At 43.7% G+C, this 19,792-nt stretch overlaps 1 protein-coding gene across 1 annotated transcript in view; it reads left to right on the top strand.

Moving 5' to 3' along the window:
* The first annotated feature begins 710 nt into the window (after positions 1-710).
* The window catches only part of LOC126244013 (protein kinase C alpha type-like), a 310,150-nt gene continuing 291,068 nt past the window's right edge, over positions 711-19,792 (top strand). Inside the window, exon 1 of the mRNA XM_049948206.1 lies at positions 711-901. Coding sequence (XP_049804163.1) covers positions 711-901 — 191 coding nt within the window. The remainder of the gene's footprint in view (positions 902-19,792) is intronic.

Genomic DNA, 19,792 nt, shown 5'->3' with positions numbered 1-19,792 from the left:
AACCACACACACAATTTTTTATACTAACGTCTCACTTACAAAACACACTTAGCAAAGCAAAATCTTCATGTTCTCGCGTTTCTCCGCTTGGGCGCTTGCATAGATTTACAAACAAAACCTAAGACATTGTTTACATAGTTTCCAAAGACGTACGGCCTAAAATTAAGATGGTCATAATCGTGTAGCCGATGTAAGTCGGCGAAGGAAGTGTCAAATTGGAAATAGAGAAACCGAGACAGCACAATATTATTTTATCAACTCCATATAAGTCACCAAAATCGATTTCAAAACGTGAACAAGCTTACAAGTGGCAAAGCTAACAATGTTTGCACATTCTTCATGTGTTTTCAGGCAAACCAGCTTTCTATTTACTGCTAAATAACAGATTATAATTGGTGGATGCCCTATTCTTATCACTATGAATTAGCAGGAGTGCTGAAGTGTTGACTTTTAAATCTTGCACCTCCATAGGTCGAACACGCCGCCTAAATTCAAGTACGTAACTTTGTAGAACTTTTAGTTGTGATATCATACCTTCTACATACCATTTTAAGGCAGAGTTTAAAATTAAAATATTTTTCATAACATAGAGAAGTTGCAAATGCAAAGTTCTGTTCGTTTCCGTATCACATTTGACTAATTCCTGTCAAATGATCGATATGGATACTCTCCCAGTCGCTTGCCGCTCCGATCTCTTGACATTTGCAGATATGGCGGACGAGGAGAATGTTGTCGATGACGCTCCCGGTTCGGGCGATACAAACACGGTTTTCGGCCTCAGACTTCGAGGTAGAAAGGGTGCTTTGAAGAAGAAAAATGTGTACAACGTCAAAGATCATAAATTTATTCCTCGATTCTTTAAGCAGCCGACGTTTTGCAGCCACTGCAAGGATTTCATTTGGTGAGTACTTCGCTTTTTGTAAACATGTATATATTTACTTATATTTTTCTTGACACATGTTGACAACTAAGTCTCAACAACCAGTGAATTTTATAAAGCCTGTCGCTTTTTGTCAGCGATGAATAAGACAGTTTTTCATTAGCAGAAATCAAAAGTTAATTCTCTGTACTAGGCTTATATATTTCGCATAGACACTAGTTTTTATCATACATATCAATACTCTTGGGCGCATTAATCGTAGAATTTGCAAAATAGTTTCTTTTAGTCTCAGAAATAAACATCGTTAATTTTGTAATTATGTAGATAAATTGAGCGATTCTTACACCTATCCAGCGCACTTGATTTCTACTGTTGAGTATCCCGTTTGTATGATGCGCGACTAATAAATCGGCCTGTATATGTCACTCAACTACACAGTTTCTGTCAAATCGAAAACGAACTCTTAAACTTTTCGTGCAATTGGCAGGTGAAGCAACTGAATGTGCATTCCCTGGCTTCTACGGAAGACGTCTCTGTGTACTCTAGCACAAATTGATATTACTTTCGTAGTGTTGACACAGATTCGTTCTTTAAGTGCACATTTCAGTAATGATACGCTTTGAATCTAAGAACTATACTTGTGGGCGCCAACACGTGAAGCGCTTCGTTCTTGTGCATATTTTGTTACTCTCTCTCTCTCTCTCTCACACACACACACACACACACACACACACATTAGTCAATGTCCATCTATTTCGTGCAGTTCACGAGGATACAGATAATTAAAAGTGGTGCTACGGCGGACGCGTAAGAATGGTCTGAAAGTTACGCGCAAGCTGTGTTGAAGTGGACACCAACAATACTTTACCTGTAGCCACTGTTATCTTTGAGCGTGTGTGTCTCAGAAAGCCACGTTCACGTGAACCTCGTCAGAGTACAAATCTGCTCCAACTACGTTAACAGAAATTAGCATTAATAGGCTCGTCCGGAGATCACATAGTGCCATACGCTTGATTACGAGACATTAAATATCAAAGGCCAGAGTAAAATTATATAACACAATTTGTAATGAAAATTAAGGTTGTCGTTTTTGAGGACTGGTCGCTTCGAGACCAGCGGTTTACGATGGATACTGAAAGACATTTCTATCAATAGACGTGTGGTTTACATTTTTTATTTTTTTGCTGTAGATAATTTGACTCGGTTTTTAATGCAGCCGACAGCCTAAATAGTTCATTGTTACAATACAACGCTTATCAAAAAGTTGCCGCATTCGAAGTCTTGCGTTGGAAACGTTGTTTGTACGTTCTCACCCACTTACGCTCTTTGTATTGCAGTTTTTTCTAATTTATTACAATTTTATCACGTTCTACTGTCACGGTGTCGTAAGAGTAGAATGCTGGTTTGTATAGATTTAGGTTACATAAAAATCGACAAGGTGTGGTTCCTTAAGATACCGATCGGTTATAAAACAGAGGACGCCGGTTTTCTGAACGCACACAGTGTCTGCTTTGAAGTGCCCACGAACGGTGACTAGAGTTCAGGCATTAATCTAGTGTCAATTTTTTCACTTCCTGTATTGGCAAAAGAAGTGTCCAGTCTGTGCACTTTTGGTTATTAATCCTTTGTGTGGTATTGTTATATTAATAAATTTGCTCTTTGCCTGCTTGAGGTTGGGACATACGAAAAATCCAAATTTTGACGCTTACCGTTGTTTTCAGATCCTCGAAGTTGTACCATGGTTCGGATTAACGTTAAATCTAAGTTTCAGTAATAAATTCAGTCAGTTCACAGATTCAAGGAAAGCATGTTGACGACGCCGTTACTTCATCCATCGAAATTCACAAAACATTTCCCACAAATTTATCTGGCCCTTAACTTATTGGTAGAGCATTATTGTTTAAGAAAATTTTGTTACAGAATTAAATGGCCAAAACAGAAGTCTGCGTTGGGTGCATAATGTTTGGATTGCTGTTACTTACTGGAGATCCGTATCACTAGTCAAATTTTGCGTCTTTTTTTCGCGCTTACGACGTTAATCAATTGTTTATAGTGAAAAGAATGACAAAAAAGAATTTAACATTCAAACAAACTCTAAGAACTTAATAAAATGTAATGTTAGGCCATTTTTGAGTTACGGTTGTTTTGGGAAAAAACATTTTATTTTATGAAAGTTGCGAAGCACATGCTAATAAAAACATCTGTTGTTTTCAGTATCAGTCTCATGCCTGAAGTTTCGAAGCAAGGTCTCAAGATATGGAGAAAGGAAATCTTACATCGTTACAGGAAGCCATTTTTGTTCAGATTATCCCCTGCTGAAAAAGCATCATAATCTGTGATAGTCTGAACCTCCATCTTCTACAGGAAGCCAGAACCGCAATGTGATTGGGATGAACATACACGTTTTCCTTTAATACTGTCTAACGACAGTGAGAGAACCAAAACCTATTCGTTAAATATGAATTTATTTTTATTATCTCAGCATTGTTGAATGGTCTCACAAAGAAATGTCAGCAAACATCCTGATGAACTTTTTCTCTAGACTCTGGATGCATCGGGTGGATAAATGTCTACATCTGTGTTCTGCATGTCGCTGTGAAGTGCCTGGAAGAAAGAACTTTCTGTTGTTACTAATGTTTTCTCATGTTTTATTTTAGTGTGGAGCACTAAAAGAATGACTACCTTTACGCCTCTATGTGGTAAAACAAAATAGGAAAGATTGTTTGTAGTTAACATGGTAGCTGTAGTTCTGTAGTTAGTCTAATTAATCTGTGCTAATCATTGGACATGAAGAGCTTAGGAATTTTCATAGCTCTACCAGTGGAAACCGATGTCAGCTGATTTCTTAGTTGGTTCTCGCGAGATACTATTATAGACGTTTGACTTAGGGCATGTACCAGAAATCTGTCAATATTCAGATTTCCCTTATTTGTCTCCGCTCGATGTTTCCCTGTTAGTCCAACGTGGCGTAGCTTCGACATTAGAGCAGTGTTACAATGTTCTATTTAATGTATCTGTGTAACTTTTTAATCATATGACTGACTCATTTAGTTGACAATTCAAATCCGCTTCCTGGCATCCACATTTAGGCTTTCCGTAATTTCCCTAAATCGCTCCAGGCAAATGCCGGTATGGTTCCGCTGAATGGGCAGGGCCGATTTTCCTCCCCATCTGTGAAACATTTGGAGCTTTTTCTCAGTCTTTGATGTTATCAGGTGACGTTAAAACCTATTCTCCCTCCTTTAATTTACGATTCGTTAAATGAAAAACTTTACAGTTCTCTTCATTAGAAGCTAGTGTCTGCTTCTTGTAATACTTTTGTGTATACAGTTTTTTGGAACGTTGTTCCAGGAAACAGCGATCTAAATTTGTAATTTATTTGGGAAACACAGTCGCGGTCGCTTGTAAGTTGCTAGTGTTTTCAACGCCAGCACGGACCGATCTGTTCCAAACCAGGGATACTTAACTACCACCAAGGAAAATTGACCTGATGATGATCTCTGTAGTAGATCGAAACTGGTCATCCACTAATTAAAAAGTAACAACATATACAGGACCACGACTTTGCCAAACATATAGACACGTGAAAGATTTTTGTTACTCTTAATTATAATAGTACATTTATTGCAGCCAAGTAGTCATACAAGCTCAAAGTACAATTGTGATAATACACGAAATTAGAAATTTTACACACTGTGGTTTGCAGTCACCTACTGTCGGTGTCCTTTTGGTGGAGGGTTCTATAGCCTGCATATTCGATGACACAATTTACACTCACGGAAATCATGGACAGCCATACTGGAAACCACGTGTCTCATCTAGAAGCTTTCATTTGTCGTATTCTGTCAGGCGCCTTTGCTGTAGAACTCTGGAGGCATGTCTTCCCTTTTTACCTTTAATTTTTCTAGTCGACATCCCGTAACGTTGGTGTTAGGCAGCACCAGATCTGGCCGTAGGTCTTCAATGAGGAAGGAATCTCTCGCCAGCATGTAGAAGAGTGTGGATCGTGTTGTTTTGGATCCTCCGATCGCTTTCTTTATATACAGGGTGATTATAATTAAACTTTCAAACCGTTGTAGAAATAACACCACTGGCCAGAATGACGTCAAATTACAACGGAAAATTATCGGAGAAGGGGGAAAACGTATGGCAGAAGAAAAAAATAGTTAAAAAATGTAGCAAGAGATGGCGCTGTAAGGATCATAATTCATAGTGGTCGACTACAAATGACAGATGAATCGTACAACAATGCCTAAGGTGTCCGGTTTACGTTAAACAAACTGTACTACTCAGTGCGCATGGGTGTACAAGTGTGATACAGTTAATTACATAAGCCCATCCACCACGGCAAGGTCATATCACATCGGATGGGGAAAAAAAGGTTTTTAATTGTCCTGAGGCCAAAAACAGCATAAAAAGAATCAATTACGTCGGTTTTTGTCCTGATGCCAGAAACCGCCTAAAAAGAATCAGTCAAAATCAAATCGGATTATTAATTTCCGTGTGACTGGCGCAAAAAATGTTCAATATGCTGTCCACCGTTGAAATCGAGAAACAGCATGTTCCACAACTGATCGAAGTGTTTCTGGGGTCACGTTCAGAATGTGTTGCGCAATGCGCACCTTCAGTGCAGCTAAGTTTGCAGTCGGAACACTGAACACATCATCTATCAGATAGCCCCACAGCCAGAAGTCACATGGATTAAGATCTGGTGATCGGGACGGCCAGGATGCAGGGAACAGGCGGCTGATAATTCTAGCATTTCCGAAATGGCGATTCGGCATCTGCTTAACTGGATTTGCAATGTGCGGAGGTGCGGCATCTTACATAAAAATGATCACATCCACGCTGTTGGAGAGCTGGATTGACGTGGTTGCGCAAAAGACATTCAGCGCTTACCAGTGTCGGTACAGGTAACAGGACCGGAAGCACCTGTCTCTTCGGAAAAATATGTCCCTATGATAAATGATGCCGTAAATCCGCACCACACGGTGACCTTTTCAGGATGAAGTGGTACTGGTTGATTTGCGTCTGTATTTTATATTGCCCATATTCGACAATTGTATCTTGACATATCCTGTCGAATGGAAGTGGGCGTCGCCTGTCCAGTCTTCCACGGCCAATCATTGTCCACTTCCATGCGAGCATGAAATTCTAAAGCAAAGGTCTCTCTTGCTGGCTGGTCCTTGGGTAATTTTGAATGAATACCAAAGAAGGATGTTTCGTAGGATTTTACGCACCGTGCTCACGGGTACGTCCAATGTTTGGGCAATTCTCCATGTACTACACGTTTGCACACCACCACTCGTCTCCTCCCGCATTGCTGTGGCCACTGCTTCCACGGACGTCGAATCAATTCGTTTGCTCCCTCTACCAGGTTGTACACCAATAGAACCCATATTTTCGAATTTCCGAATCATTTTTCTCCAGACCCACGGCAGTCACCGGACCAACGCCTGTTTTCAAACCCTTCATTGTCCGGAACTTCTACAGCGCGATGCGTGCACATTCATCATTCTTGTAATACAGCTTTACAAACAGAGCGCGATCCTGGATTGAGACAGTCATGGCGAACGTCGCAGACACGAAAGGAGCAAAAGCCGTGTACCCGGCGTGTTTATACCAACTTAAATGAGTCGTGCGTATAACAGGTGTTTTCATTTACGTATTCTGACACATACAGCGCCGCCTATTTATCAGTTTTCACACAATTTTTTGTTTTTCTTCTGCCATACGTTTCCCCCTTCTCCGTAAATATTCCGTTGCAATTTGAAGTCATTCTGACCAGTGGTGTTATTTCTACAGCGTTTTGACAGTTTAACTTCAATTATAATCACCCTGTACGTCGCCTTTAATCTTCCTAGATTAGATTTTTTACTGCGAGATGTGGTCCGATGATTTCTATGCCGTACGTCGGTAACAGCAAGATTTTGGCTCTGAATAGCGCCATTGCTGTCTCTAGGCTGAGAATCTAATATGTTCTATTTCGTGGATAGCCATTATTGCTTGTATTTCTTTCTTTGTTACATGTTTTGTAAAATTATTTAATGTGGTTCGATTTCTGCAGAAAACTCTGAGAAACCGTGCCAGGATATGAGTCACTTTCTCCAATGTCAGAAGAAATCGTTTTGCTCAATGACGCCAACTAGCGTCTGAAACACAGTGAAAACAGTTGAAAACAGTTCACTGTAGTGGTCCAAAGAGAACAGCGATTATGAAATGTTTTAGGGTTATCACTAGTGCCAGCCTGATCTCCAGGCAACCTTTAAACACCATTTTCTACTGGTCGCGTTGAGACGAATAGTAGAAAACGCGTGGTGAAATTTGTATCAGGAGATTTAATCGACTGATAGTTTGACAATATTTCATGAGCGAAATTCGCCAAGAAAGCCTTCATTGATAATAGTGAATAGTTGGATTGCACTTTGTTACTTGGTGACTGGCTTCATTATACGTCACCAGACAGTTGCTTTGCAATGAAGCGACAGTAACAGTAGGAAGCGGAAGACGCATCTGGCAGTGTTGTATGCCATACCGTTTAGGTTTCCTTAAACTGTTGGAGGCAGTTGCTAGATTGATTTTCCTTCAAAAGGCGACAGCCGATTTCTTCTGCTATCCGAGCCTGTGTTAGGTCTCTAGTGACCTCGTTATCGACAGCACTTTAGATCTTAGTCTTCACCCGAAAAGTTGAAGTATAACCTTTTCCTTCCCATTCTATGCGTTTAACACGTTGAATGCCACGAGGCCGCTGCCGGCCAGAGCAGAGCCTCTCACGTGACGCCGTGGCGGTGAAATATCCATCACTATGCGTTAAGGGGATGGTTATCTAGGCGATGGGTTAGTTTCAGCTCTTATGAGGTACGGTGGGATTACTTTGCGAGAGATTTAAAGGTTTGTCTTGCAGTAGGCTGGAAAGTGCTAACTGTTGCACAATAATAATACACTACTGCCCATTAAAAGTGCTACACCACGAAGATGACGTGCTACCCAGACGCGAAATTTAATCGACAGGAAGAAGATGCTGTGATACGCAAATGATTAGCTTTTCAGAGCATTCACACAAGTTTGGCGCCGGTCGCGACACCTACAACGTGCTGGCATGAGGAAAGTTTCCAACCGATTTCTCATCACAAACAGCAGTTGACCGCCGTTGCCTGGTGAAACGTTGTTGTGATGCCTCGTATAAGGAGGAGAAATGCGTACCATCACGTTTCCGACTTTGATAAAGGTCGGTTTGTAGCCTATGGCGATTGCGGTTTATCGTATCGCGACATTGCTGCTCGCGTTGGTCGAGATCCAATGACTGGTAGCAGAATATTGAATCTGTGGGTTCAGGAGGGTAATACGGAACGCCGTGCTGGATCCCAACGGCCTCGTATCACTAGCAGTCGAGATGACAAGCATCTTATCCGCATGGCTGTAACGGATCGTGCAGCCACGTCTCGATCCCTGAGTCAACAGATGGGGGCGTTTGCAAGACGACAACCATCTGCACGAACAGTTCGACGACCTTTGCAGCAGCACGGACCATCAGCTCGGAGACCATGGCTGCGGTTACCATTGACGCTGCATCACAGACAGGAGCGCCTACGATGGTGTACTCAACGACGAACCTGGGCGCACGAATGGCAACACGTTATTTTTTCGGATGAATCCAGGTTCTGTTACCAGCATCATGATGGTCGCATCCGTGTTTGGCGACATCGCGGTGAACGCACATTGGAAACGTGTATTCGTCATCTCCATACTGGCGTATCACCCGGCGTGATGGTATGGGGTGCCATTGGTTACACGTCTCGGTCACCTCGTGTTCGCATTGACGGCACTTTGAACAGCGGACATTACGTTTCAGATGTATTACGACTCGTGGCTCTACTCTTCATTCGATCCCTGCGAAACCCTACATTTCAGCAGGATAATGCACGACTGCGTGTTGCAGGTCCTGTACGGGCCTTTCTGGACACAGGAAATGTTAGACTGCTGCCCGGCCAACACATTCTCCAGATATCTCACCAATTGAAAACGTCTGGTCAATGGTGGCCGAGCAACTGGCTCGTCACAATACGCCAGTCACTACTCTTGATGAACTGTGGTATCGTGTTGAAGCTGTATGGGCAGCTGTACCTGTACACGCCATCCAAGCTCTGTTTGACTGAATGCCCAGGCGTATCAAGGCCATTATTACGGCCAGAGGTGGTTGTTCTGGGTACTGATTTCGCAGGATCTATGCACCCAAATTGCGTGAAAATGTAATCACATGTCAGTTCTAGTATATTTGTCCAATGAATACCCGTTTACCATTTGCATTTCTTCTTGGTGTAACAATTTTAATGGCCAGTAGTGTACATTATCGATTGCTGGATAGCCGAGCGTTAACGCGCTTCTTCCAGGATTTGGAAAGGCGAGCCTGACTGGAATCGAATCACCCTCGCATATTAAAGACAACAACTGGAGAGCCGGCTTAGGTGTGGTTTTTAGGCGGTTTCACGCACCAACTAGGTAAACATTGGGCCGGTAACGAAGTCCCGCCTCAGATACACGCTATGCAAACGTTAAAACGAGACCATAGCTTCTCTCGGCGTATGCAAAGTTCTGTGCAAACGAATTTAAAAACGTCGGTTTTCAGAGAAACTCCAGAAACACACACACACACACACACACACACACACACACACACACACACACACACACACACACACAAGCGCCATCACAAAGCAAAGATGCTTTAAAAATGGCTCTAAGCACTATGGGACTTAACATCTGAGGTCATCAGTCCCCTAGACGTAGATCTACTTAAACCTAACTAACCTATGGACATCACACACACATCCATGCCCGAGGCAGGGTTCGAACCTGCGACCGTAGCAGCAGCGCGGTTCCGGACTGAAGCGCCTAGAACCGCCCGGCCACAGCGGCCGGCTAAAAACTAAAGACGGCCTACGTCCGAAGTTACTGCTAGTGAAATTAATAATCAACGGGTGAAGTAGCATAAACTCTATCCCTATGTTTCTTGAACAAGGGAGAGAGCAGGATTCCATGCAGCATTTAAACAAACAGCCACTATATTTATAAGGCTTCTTGCTAATTTAATTTCAACAGCTTCCTTAATAATACTGTCGCAATAGGGAAGAGTGCGTGCCAGAGTCTCCATATTATATTCCATAGAATGACCTGTTCCAAGACAATATTCTGCAATGGCGGATTTGCGTAGGTCAGGTGTCTACCGTATTCCTTGCACTTGTGACATGTCATATATTGGTCAGGCTATCAGAACTTTGGGGGACCCGTGTACTGAGCATAAGCAGCAGACGCCCTTAAATTCGCTTCTCGCTGCAGTTTTGCCTTGAAAATGGCAGGGTGCGCTCGTGTCGAAATATCGACGGTTGTCGACGTCGTCACCGGGCTGTATTCCCGTAATTTATCTTAACATTTAGAAAACGTTCTCATTCTTGAACAAGTGATTTACCCTCGACTGAGACGGCGGGAGTATACGAATTCCGCCCCAGGGGAGTGCTGTTTTCAGGAAGAGCATCTGTCACAGACACTGTCAAAACCCGTATTACATTGCCGACCTCGTAGAGAACGGGAAAAGGCGAGGAATAATTATAATAAAAAGATCGCTTGGCTTTGAAGCTCTAATACCAGCCGTGTTGCAGACTAAATTGTGGGAACTCAGGTTAGCTAACTTACCTTGCTAAAATCTCACAATAATAATACAAAGAACGTCCTACAGAACACAGCATTCAAGGGAATAAGGCAAAAACAATAGCATACAAAATATTTTAGGCCTAATTGTTATTCTAATAAGCATTACTTAAAACGTGATTTGATTTTGCACACCTGAATAAAAGTACCCACTACCGATGGCACAAATGTAACGAAAGAAGTTGGGCTTTGAAAAGAATAGTTGCATCCATAATAGGCGAACCTGAATTCCCATGATGATTCAAACTACTTTTACAAAGTTATATACCTGTATTTCACAAACCAAACTCTGTAATAATCAGAAGTTTAGGAAGCAAGGTGTCACACTGTTGCCAGTCCGAGCTAGGCTGCTTAGCGACACCTGTGCTTTTGCCTTGAAATCCTCGAGGGATACATATTTTCAAAGAGTTAGTAACTGAAACAAGGAATAGAAATTTTGTTATGTTTTATTTTAAATGTATTGTAATGTAACCGGGGACCTAGAAACGACGGAGAGGCTCCGTCCCCGCTGCATCCGCAGTGGTCCACAACCCCACGACTACCGTAGTCCACTTCACCCCTCCGCCGCCCCCACACCGAACCCAGAGTTATTGTGCGGTTCGACTCCCCGTGGACCCCTCCCCCCGCAGGGAACGTCTCTCACCAGACGAGTGTAACCCCTATGTATGCGTGTTAGAGTAATGGTGGTGTACGCGTACGTGAAGAACTTATTTGCGCAGCAATCGCCGACATAGTGTAGCTGAGGCGGAATACGGGGAACCAGCCCGCATTCGCCGTGGCAGATGAAAAACCGCCTAAAAACCATCCACAGACTGGCTGGCTCACCGGACCTCGACACAGGGACCAGGCGCTCCTTTCCGCCCGGAAAGCCGCGCGTTAGACCACACGGCTAACTAGGTATCATTTTTCCGTACCCATTACAAATTTTTGGCACCTTAATTCTTCGACCTTGAACACCCTGTGCCTGTTAGATGATCTTGGATAGTCGATGATACACTGGGTGGTCAGCAACAGTCGGAAACGCTTGTAAGGGCGTTGCAAGGTTGGTTGTACTGAGAAATAATTAAGAATAAAAATCGATCGTTGCGCCCTTTCCGAGTTAATTAGCATTTAATTTAACCATTCAGGCCGTTGCGCGCGCGCAAACTCAAGCTGCCCGCTAGATATAATTAATGTCAGTTCTCATGCTGTAGATGATAGGGCACGAGACTGCCCAGCCCTTGGCTCGGGTTCGATCTGTACTACCTTCAGATGTTCAGTTTTTGTATCGCTGTCCCGTTCGGTTTTAGGAAACCAAACGAACAACACTTTTGGCGACACCGTTTCTGGCGAGTGGCTTTAATTTGCGCGCGCGCAACGGCCTGATTGGCTAACTTCAACGCTAAATAACTCGGAAACGGAGCAACATATCGATTTTTTTTCTGAATGATTATTTCTCAGCACATCATATCCTGCAACACTCCTAGAACCTTTTAACACTTTCTAACCATCCTCTATAATACTTAATTTGCCGAGTATGCTGTCCAGTTCTCACAGAGCTTAGATTATTCCATAAAGTTGAAAATGTGCTTCCGGTTTTTTTGTCACCTTTTTGGGGTGTATATGGTCTTCAGAGTCGACCATCAAGAAGTCCAACCCCCACTAGTGTTCCGGTTGGCGTGTGCTAATAGGCCGCCCCGGCTCACCAACTTTCCGCTGCCTTCATTGACTCCACTTCAACCTTCGTCGACCCAAGGACATCTTATTTTGTCCCTGATTCGCTAGGTAGGCTTAATGTCCACTTGTATCTTGTACGTATTAATACTTTAGACACAAAAATCGCGAAATGACCATGGCGGTAAAATTAGATAAATTTAAGTCCATAACGGAGGCTTTCCGACAGTTTTTCTATTGATGAAGGGAAAATGGTACGGCGCCCCAAGTGCCCACTAAAATACATTAACACCGTAAGGGGTTTGCATAGTATTGGTGTAGGTGTTACACAACGAAACCACAGCCGGACACACCCGAGAGAAATGGGATTGTTCCCGTGCAGGTGAAATACCTGTACGCTAATGAGAACATAATACAGTTTGCGGCCGATAATGCTGCGATAAGCCTACAGAATATCATTGCTTAATTAAACATACCAGACGTGACTTAATTCTCGTAATTTCACCGATAGGCATACAGTTTGAATACGGTATCACTGTTCACACAGTGCGGGAGCAATACTGATAACACACATGTCGGAGGGGTTGCTTCGAGAGGTGTACATTATCGGCACTGAAACCAAGTACTGGCTAAGGGAAACTGTGGGTTGTTGCTGCGGTTTACAGCGGCAGGATTGTGGCCTGTCAAGACTGTTTATCGTTCTGTTATATTGCTGCTTGCGATTATGAAATCCATAGATTTTGGTGGTCATACTCCACCCCATGCGACTATACTGCGTTCATCAAAAGAATAAACCTGATGTAAACATTACACCATTTATTCTTCCGCATTTGCTGGAATCTCATTGGACTCCGTTTCACGTGGATTGGAAGCCAAACTGTACTCACAAGGGAACCTCCCCATCGCACCCCCCTCAGATTTAGTTATAAGTTGGCACAGTGGCTAGGCCTTGAAAAACTGAACACAGATCAATCGAGAAAACAGGAAGACGTTGTGTGGAACTATGAAAAAAATAAGCAAAATATGCAAACTGAGTAGTCCATGTGCAAGACAGGCAACATCAAGGAGAGTCTCAGCTGAGGAGCGCCGTGGCCCCGTGGTTAGCGTGAGCAGCCGCGGAACGAGAAGTCCTTGGTTCAAATCTTCCCTCGAGTGAAAAGTTTTACTTTCTTTATTTTCGCAGAGTTATGATCTGTCCGTTCGTTCATTGACGTCTCTGTTCACTGTAATAAGTGTAGTGTCTGTGTTTTGCGAACGCACCGCAAAACCGTGCGATTAGTAGACGAAAGGACGTGCCTCTCCAATGGGAACCGAAAACATTTGATCACAAGGTCATAAGTCAACCGATTCCTCCACAGGAAAACACGTCTGATATATTCTATACGACACTGGTGACGGCATGTGTGTCACATGACAGGAATATGTTGTCGACCCACCTAACTTGTGCACTTGGCGATTGGGTAAAACGATTCTTCTACCTTGCCCGATTTAGGTTTTCTTGTTGTGGATGTGATAATCACTCCCAAAAAGTGATGAAAACATAAGAGTTTGTCACATAAACTGCAACAAATGTATGCAACAGTTCCACAGTCGCACGGTTTTCCCTGTGCTCTGTCAAAACATATGTTTTTAACGTTTTCAAATTTTTCCGTGTGTAGACCGTCAAATCCTGCTTAGGTCCAAGCAAATCTGAACATGTCCTGGAATTTTGGAGAGCGAATTGATTGTGTGAATGCCTGAACTTTGATAATTGTCTGAAAATAAAAAAATTAAACTTTTCACCCGAGGGAAAACTTGAACCAAGGACCTCTCCTTCCGCAGCTGCTCACGCTAACCACGGGACCACGGCGCTCCTCAGCTCAGAGTGTCCTTGATGTTGCCTATCTGCACATGGACTACTCAGTTTGTATATTTTGCTTATTTTTTCTCATAGTTCCACACAACTTCTTCCTGTTTTCTCGATTAATCTGTGTTCAGTTTTTCAAGGCCTGTCCACTGTGCCAACTTATAACTAAATCTGAGGGGGGTGCGATGGGGAGGTTCCCTTGTCAGTACACTCAAGTACCATAATAAAGATATGTTTCGTGTTGTGCGTTAGGCGCTCATCTACTCAGCGATTAGTGGGGTAACAGCTTTACCAGTGCATTTAACTTGTACAGCGCTGGGCAGCCATCTGGTACTACTAACCTGCAGTGACGTGAACAGTTGCAATTAAGGCTGCGTTCAGTGGCACCGACAACGGGCGTCATACGCCGTCGTCAGAGGTCGCCCGATAACATCGATCGATAGCGTGGCCATAGTGTGTACGATCTCCTTGATCAGTTTGTGGTAGGGTCAAACGAGGTTAGGCTAGGCTAGACTCTGTGTATTAAGTAGGTTAGATTTTAACCTGTACGGTGGGGTGGAACGATGCCCGTGTGCTTTGATACGAGTGCTGCATAGCGGCTTGTGCTGTTATGGAGATGCCGGATGCATGTGAATGAGCTTACTTGTCTCGTAAGAACCTGGCGAGTACTATACAATCTGTCCTCAGTTATTGAAATAACCAGGCAAGTTTTACAAATAAATGAGATGACGGTAGAAACCTTCTGTTACATACTTGAGATGATTTGTGGTGACCTTGAAAAGTAAGTTATAACACACGTCCTTCAGTTAACCTACAATGACTGCCATTTATCACAAGTAGAAAATGTAGCATAAGATACTCTGATAACCTACAGCTCTGAAAAGTGGAAATAAATACCGTATACTACATTTGCAAACCACTTCATATCAACAGAATCACTACCGTACTGGCGTAAAGCGCCAGTAAGCAGTAATAATTTGTAGACAACTAATGACAACCTACGACAAAAAAGTCCAAGTACAGTAGCTATGAGCATATAAGATACGCCACCCTTTTCACTTGAGCAAATTATTTTTTGAGGATATTATATGTGCCTAAAATTTCCAATAAAGATTTTGCCTGTATGGGTTTCGAATAAACCTAAGCTGTCAGTCCATAGATTCCGGAGTATATCCCGATTACGATATTTTCATCCTAAGATACTGCAAACTCACTCTTAATTGTACTAAACTTACCGATTTCTCACGCTCTCAATTTCGTGTGCGAGAACGTCGGCCGATTTGACCGAAGAAAACAAACTGATCTGAATTTCTCAGATTCTCGTCCGAAGTCTGCACGTTTGGGCAATAGTGCGACGGCGCACGTAGTGGCGTGGTGATCTGAAAAGATCGGCAGCCTCCGACCGATGTGTGTCGTCGGCGGAATCTACCGATATTGGAGCCACCGTGACCGCAGTTTATGACGTAAGAGATGAGCAGAGAAACAATATAGCTTTGAATGTCATTTATGTTTTAACCAGAATAAAATAATACACGGAAAAACTGCGGCAATACGCTTCTCACGGGACCAGACGGAGAACATAACGTGCTGTCGTTCTTCGCTAACATAGTATTGTAAATAGAAATGATAGTGATTCAGATGCCTAAATTAAACACAGAGATATGTGTGACGTGAAAGCGTACTATAGAGATTTCAACGTATTGTTGAATATTGAAGCCAGTTATGGTATTACTTGTAGCTTGTCTGGTAATCTCTGTATTCCTTCCATATCTGAATCCGAGAAATACATTTCAGTACTGGAACTGACATCTGCTACGTTGATAACGAGTCGATCAACAACAGAATCCACGAAGCCATCCAGGCGGCGCATTTTCTCCCCTTCTTTTGACGTGCCGTTCTGTATCTTCTCAGCGTTCGTAAGTGACGTATCACAGCTTCGTGCGTTAGTTCCAGTACTACCAGCAGCTTAAATGTATTATTTCTCGCGACAAATGGCGTGTTATGGCTCCAGATCATTTCTGCCGTGTTCATATTGCGGCGGTACGATGGCAACGAAAAATGCAGCATTGATATGGTGAGCTCGACGCTGTGAAAACTGTTCCCCGTGTTGCTACAACGCTTACCACTGTGGCTCGTGTGAGATCACGTCTATGGTGTAAAACATTGCGTATAGTCCAAATAAAGAGTAACTGTTTTCTCATTTTTGTCAAAATTTAATTTTTGTTTTCTTAATTTAAACAACCTTTATTAAGTGTTTTATAAAATATCGATAACCAAGAATTTGCACTGGAATGACGTTTTCACTCTGCAGCGGAATGTGCGCTGATATGAAACTTCCTAGCAGATTAAAACTGTGTGCCGGACCGAGACTCGAACTCGGAACCTTTGCCTTTCGCGGGCGAGTGCTCTACCAGGCTGTGGCTAAGCCATGTCTCCGCAATATCCTTTCTTTCAGGAGGGCTAGTTCTGCAAGGTTAGCAGGAGAGCTTCTGTAAAGTTTGGAAGGTAGGAGAGCAGATACTGGAAGAAGTGAAGCTGTGAGGACGGGGCGTGAGTCGTGCTTGGGTAGCTCAGAAGGTAGAGCACTGGCCCGCGAAAGGCAAAGGTCCCGAGTTCGAGTCTCGGTCCGGCACACAGTTTTAATCTGCCAGGAAGTTTCAAGAATTTACACTGATCAGCCAGAACATTGACTGTCTGACAGATGATACGCCAACCATTGGCACGGATAACAGTGGCGACGCGTCGTAGCATGGAAATAATTATGCCTTGATAGGTCGCTGGAGAGAGTTAGCGCTACGTCTTCACACACAGACCACCTGATTCCCATAAACCCCGGGGAGGCGGGCGAAGAGTTATGACACCACGTTCAATCATATCCCAGATGTGTTCGGTCGGGTTCAGAGCTGGCGAATTGGGGAGCCAGCACATGAATTGGAACTCGCCACGGTGTTCCTCGAACCGCTCCAACAAACACATGACCCTACGACATAGCGCATTATCTTGCTGAAAAGTGCCACTGCAGTCAGGAAACATGATCCTCACGAAGGGGTGTACGTAGTCTGCAATCAGTGTACGATACTCTTGGTCGTCATGGTGCCCTGCACGAGCTCCAGTGGACCCGTGAGTGTTACCTAGAGCTGCCGCCAGTTCGTCTCCGTCACACAGTACTGGTGTCAAGGAGCTGTTCCTCTGGAAGAAGGCGGACTCGCACCCTCCCATCGGCGTGATGAAGAAGGTATCAGGTTTCATCAGGCCATACATCGCTCTGCCACTGTGCCAACATCCAGTGCCAATGGTCACATGCTCATTTCAGTTGTAGTTGCCGATTTCGTGATAACATTGGCACATGCATGGGTCGGCGGCTGCGGAGGTCCATCTTTAGGAGTGTTCGGTGCAATGTTTGTCCAGACACGCATGTACCCTGCTCAGCATTAAAGTCCGAGGTTAGTTCCGCCACTGTTCGCCGCTGTCCTGTCCCAGCCCACGACGTCAGACATCTGTAATGAGGGGTGGCCGTCCAACCCCACGACGTGTGGACATGTTTCACCTTGGTTTCATCAAATGTTGAAGAAACTCACCACATCACTCTTCGAGCAGCCGACAAGTCGTGCATTTTCCGAGATGCTCGTGCCATGCCTCCGGGCCATCACAATCTGCCCTCGGTCAAACTGAGATAGATCGTGCGTTTTCCCTATTCTACACACGGACAACACACTCACTGATATTACATCACCGTGCGTGTGTCTGACTAGCAGTCATTCCTAGCCAGGGAAGGTTTATATCGATAGTACGTCGGTTGTCATAATGTTCTGGCTAATCAGTGTACATTGCCATGAAAATTGGCATTCTCTGGCCAGTAAGCAATTGGAAAAAGTATATTTTTCATAAAATGATGAAATGAAATGATCGTATGGCATTTATTGGCCGTCGGGGTTCGGCTGCCGTATTGCAAGTCTTTTTAGTTGACGCCACACACAACACCTAGTCCCTTGCTGGGAATCGAACCCGGGCCCTCTTGCGTGGGTGGGCCATAACGCTACCGCTGCGCCACGGAGGCGGACTTCATAAAATGATGATTAGATATGTGTTAATTAGCATAAATTTGATGAATTTTACATTTATAAGGTGTAGGTGTTCCAGACTGAACGAGAAAAAGAGAGCACAGTTTGGATTTGAACCATCGATCCATGGAAAGTACCACTCTTCCATTCTATAACGCTATTGATTCAGCTACTCATTCGGTTTTAAGAAAGCGCCTTCACTGTGGTAAATACAGTTCCTCGGAAAAATTCAAAGCCAATTTTTTCTGTACACTTGTTGAAAACATTAACAACTTGTGTCTCGCCACTTTTTAATGATCTTTCCCGCGCGTTTTTCACTACGGAGCGGGAAGCAGCTTCAGACATTTTCACACTGTCTATTAATAACGCGACAATCAGAGCTCAACAGTACAGAGACTGCGACTATACATAATTTTTTAAATAAAAAATACGTAGCTACAGCACGATTAAGAGAAACTTTAGTGGCTATTAATACATTATAATATCATGGAGTTTCATTTACCGTTACGCAATAATGAGATATGTAATACATAAGTAAGACCTTCTTGCAAGGGCGTAACAAACACCAGTGTACGTGTTCTATGGTTGCTGAGCAGTCATCGCGTTTGTGTATGTGTACATTAGGTTGATTATTATGATGAACGAAGTATAGCATCCGAGAGGACACACGCATTGTTTGGTCGGTTGTGCAGGTTCCCACAGCCACATCAGGTACGTAGAGTCAGAAAATGGGCCTGTTTGCTGTCAGACAAGTATCCACACGATCGGAGTAACGACGTTGTATCACGACGAACAGGTAGCGTGTCGACCATGCGGCTTCCGTTGACGTGGTAGCAGAGAGGGTCTTCCAGACGGTGGTGCGTCGTCCACCACCACCACCACCACCACCACCACCACCACCGGAGAGGGACCTCCTCGTCTTTCAAGACGAGCCCTGGTTCTGCGTACAGCACACTGGTTGTAACCGTGTGGAGGATGTGCGGAGAACGAACGTAACCAGATTATATTTGTCATTGTCATGCTGGCCCAGAGTGGTGTGTTACATAACACGATCACCTGTGTTTAGCATAATTAGATAGCAGCGACTACATATCTGACACGTTCAATCTGGTAGTTGGCCTGTATTCGTGGTATCCACGACATTGTCTTTCAACAAGACAACGCAAGACCGCATTTTAGATGTGCTGTCCTGACCTACGTCGATACGGGGGTTGTTGGACTGTTAATATGGCCAACACGCTCTCGCAGGAAATCCATCATCCTGTGCAGACTCCGCATTGGCCACACCTGGCTGACCATTCTGACGTGAAAATCCCCCTTACTGCCGATGCGGAGCCCTCCTGACGGTGGTCCACTTGCTTATAGATTGTCCTAATTTGGCTACTCTTTGAAACGGCATCTTAATCTACCTCTGGTGCTAGCAGCTCTTCCTCAGGGGTCCATCGGTGGCCCTTAATGTGTTGCTTAGCCTTCCACCCTTTCCACCTTTTTATTTTCTTTTTTCTTTTTCATTTCTTGTTTTCAACGCTTTGTATTGATTGTTCTTTTAACGACATGTCTGTACTGTCTTTTTTCTGGGCTTTTATCGTTTTTTTATTGTGTTAGTTACACTTAAGCTTTCCAGGATTTATCTTTCACCTCCTTCCT

The sequence above is a fragment of the Schistocerca nitens genome, chromosome 1 (genome assembly GCF_023898315.1).
Source record: "Schistocerca nitens isolate TAMUIC-IGC-003100 chromosome 1, iqSchNite1.1, whole genome shotgun sequence".
In the NCBI taxonomy this organism is placed as follows: Eukaryota; Metazoa; Arthropoda; class Insecta; order Orthoptera; family Acrididae; genus Schistocerca; species Schistocerca nitens.
Note: the sequence above shows the minus strand (reverse complement) of the source record. Positions and strands in the feature narration are given on the sequence as shown.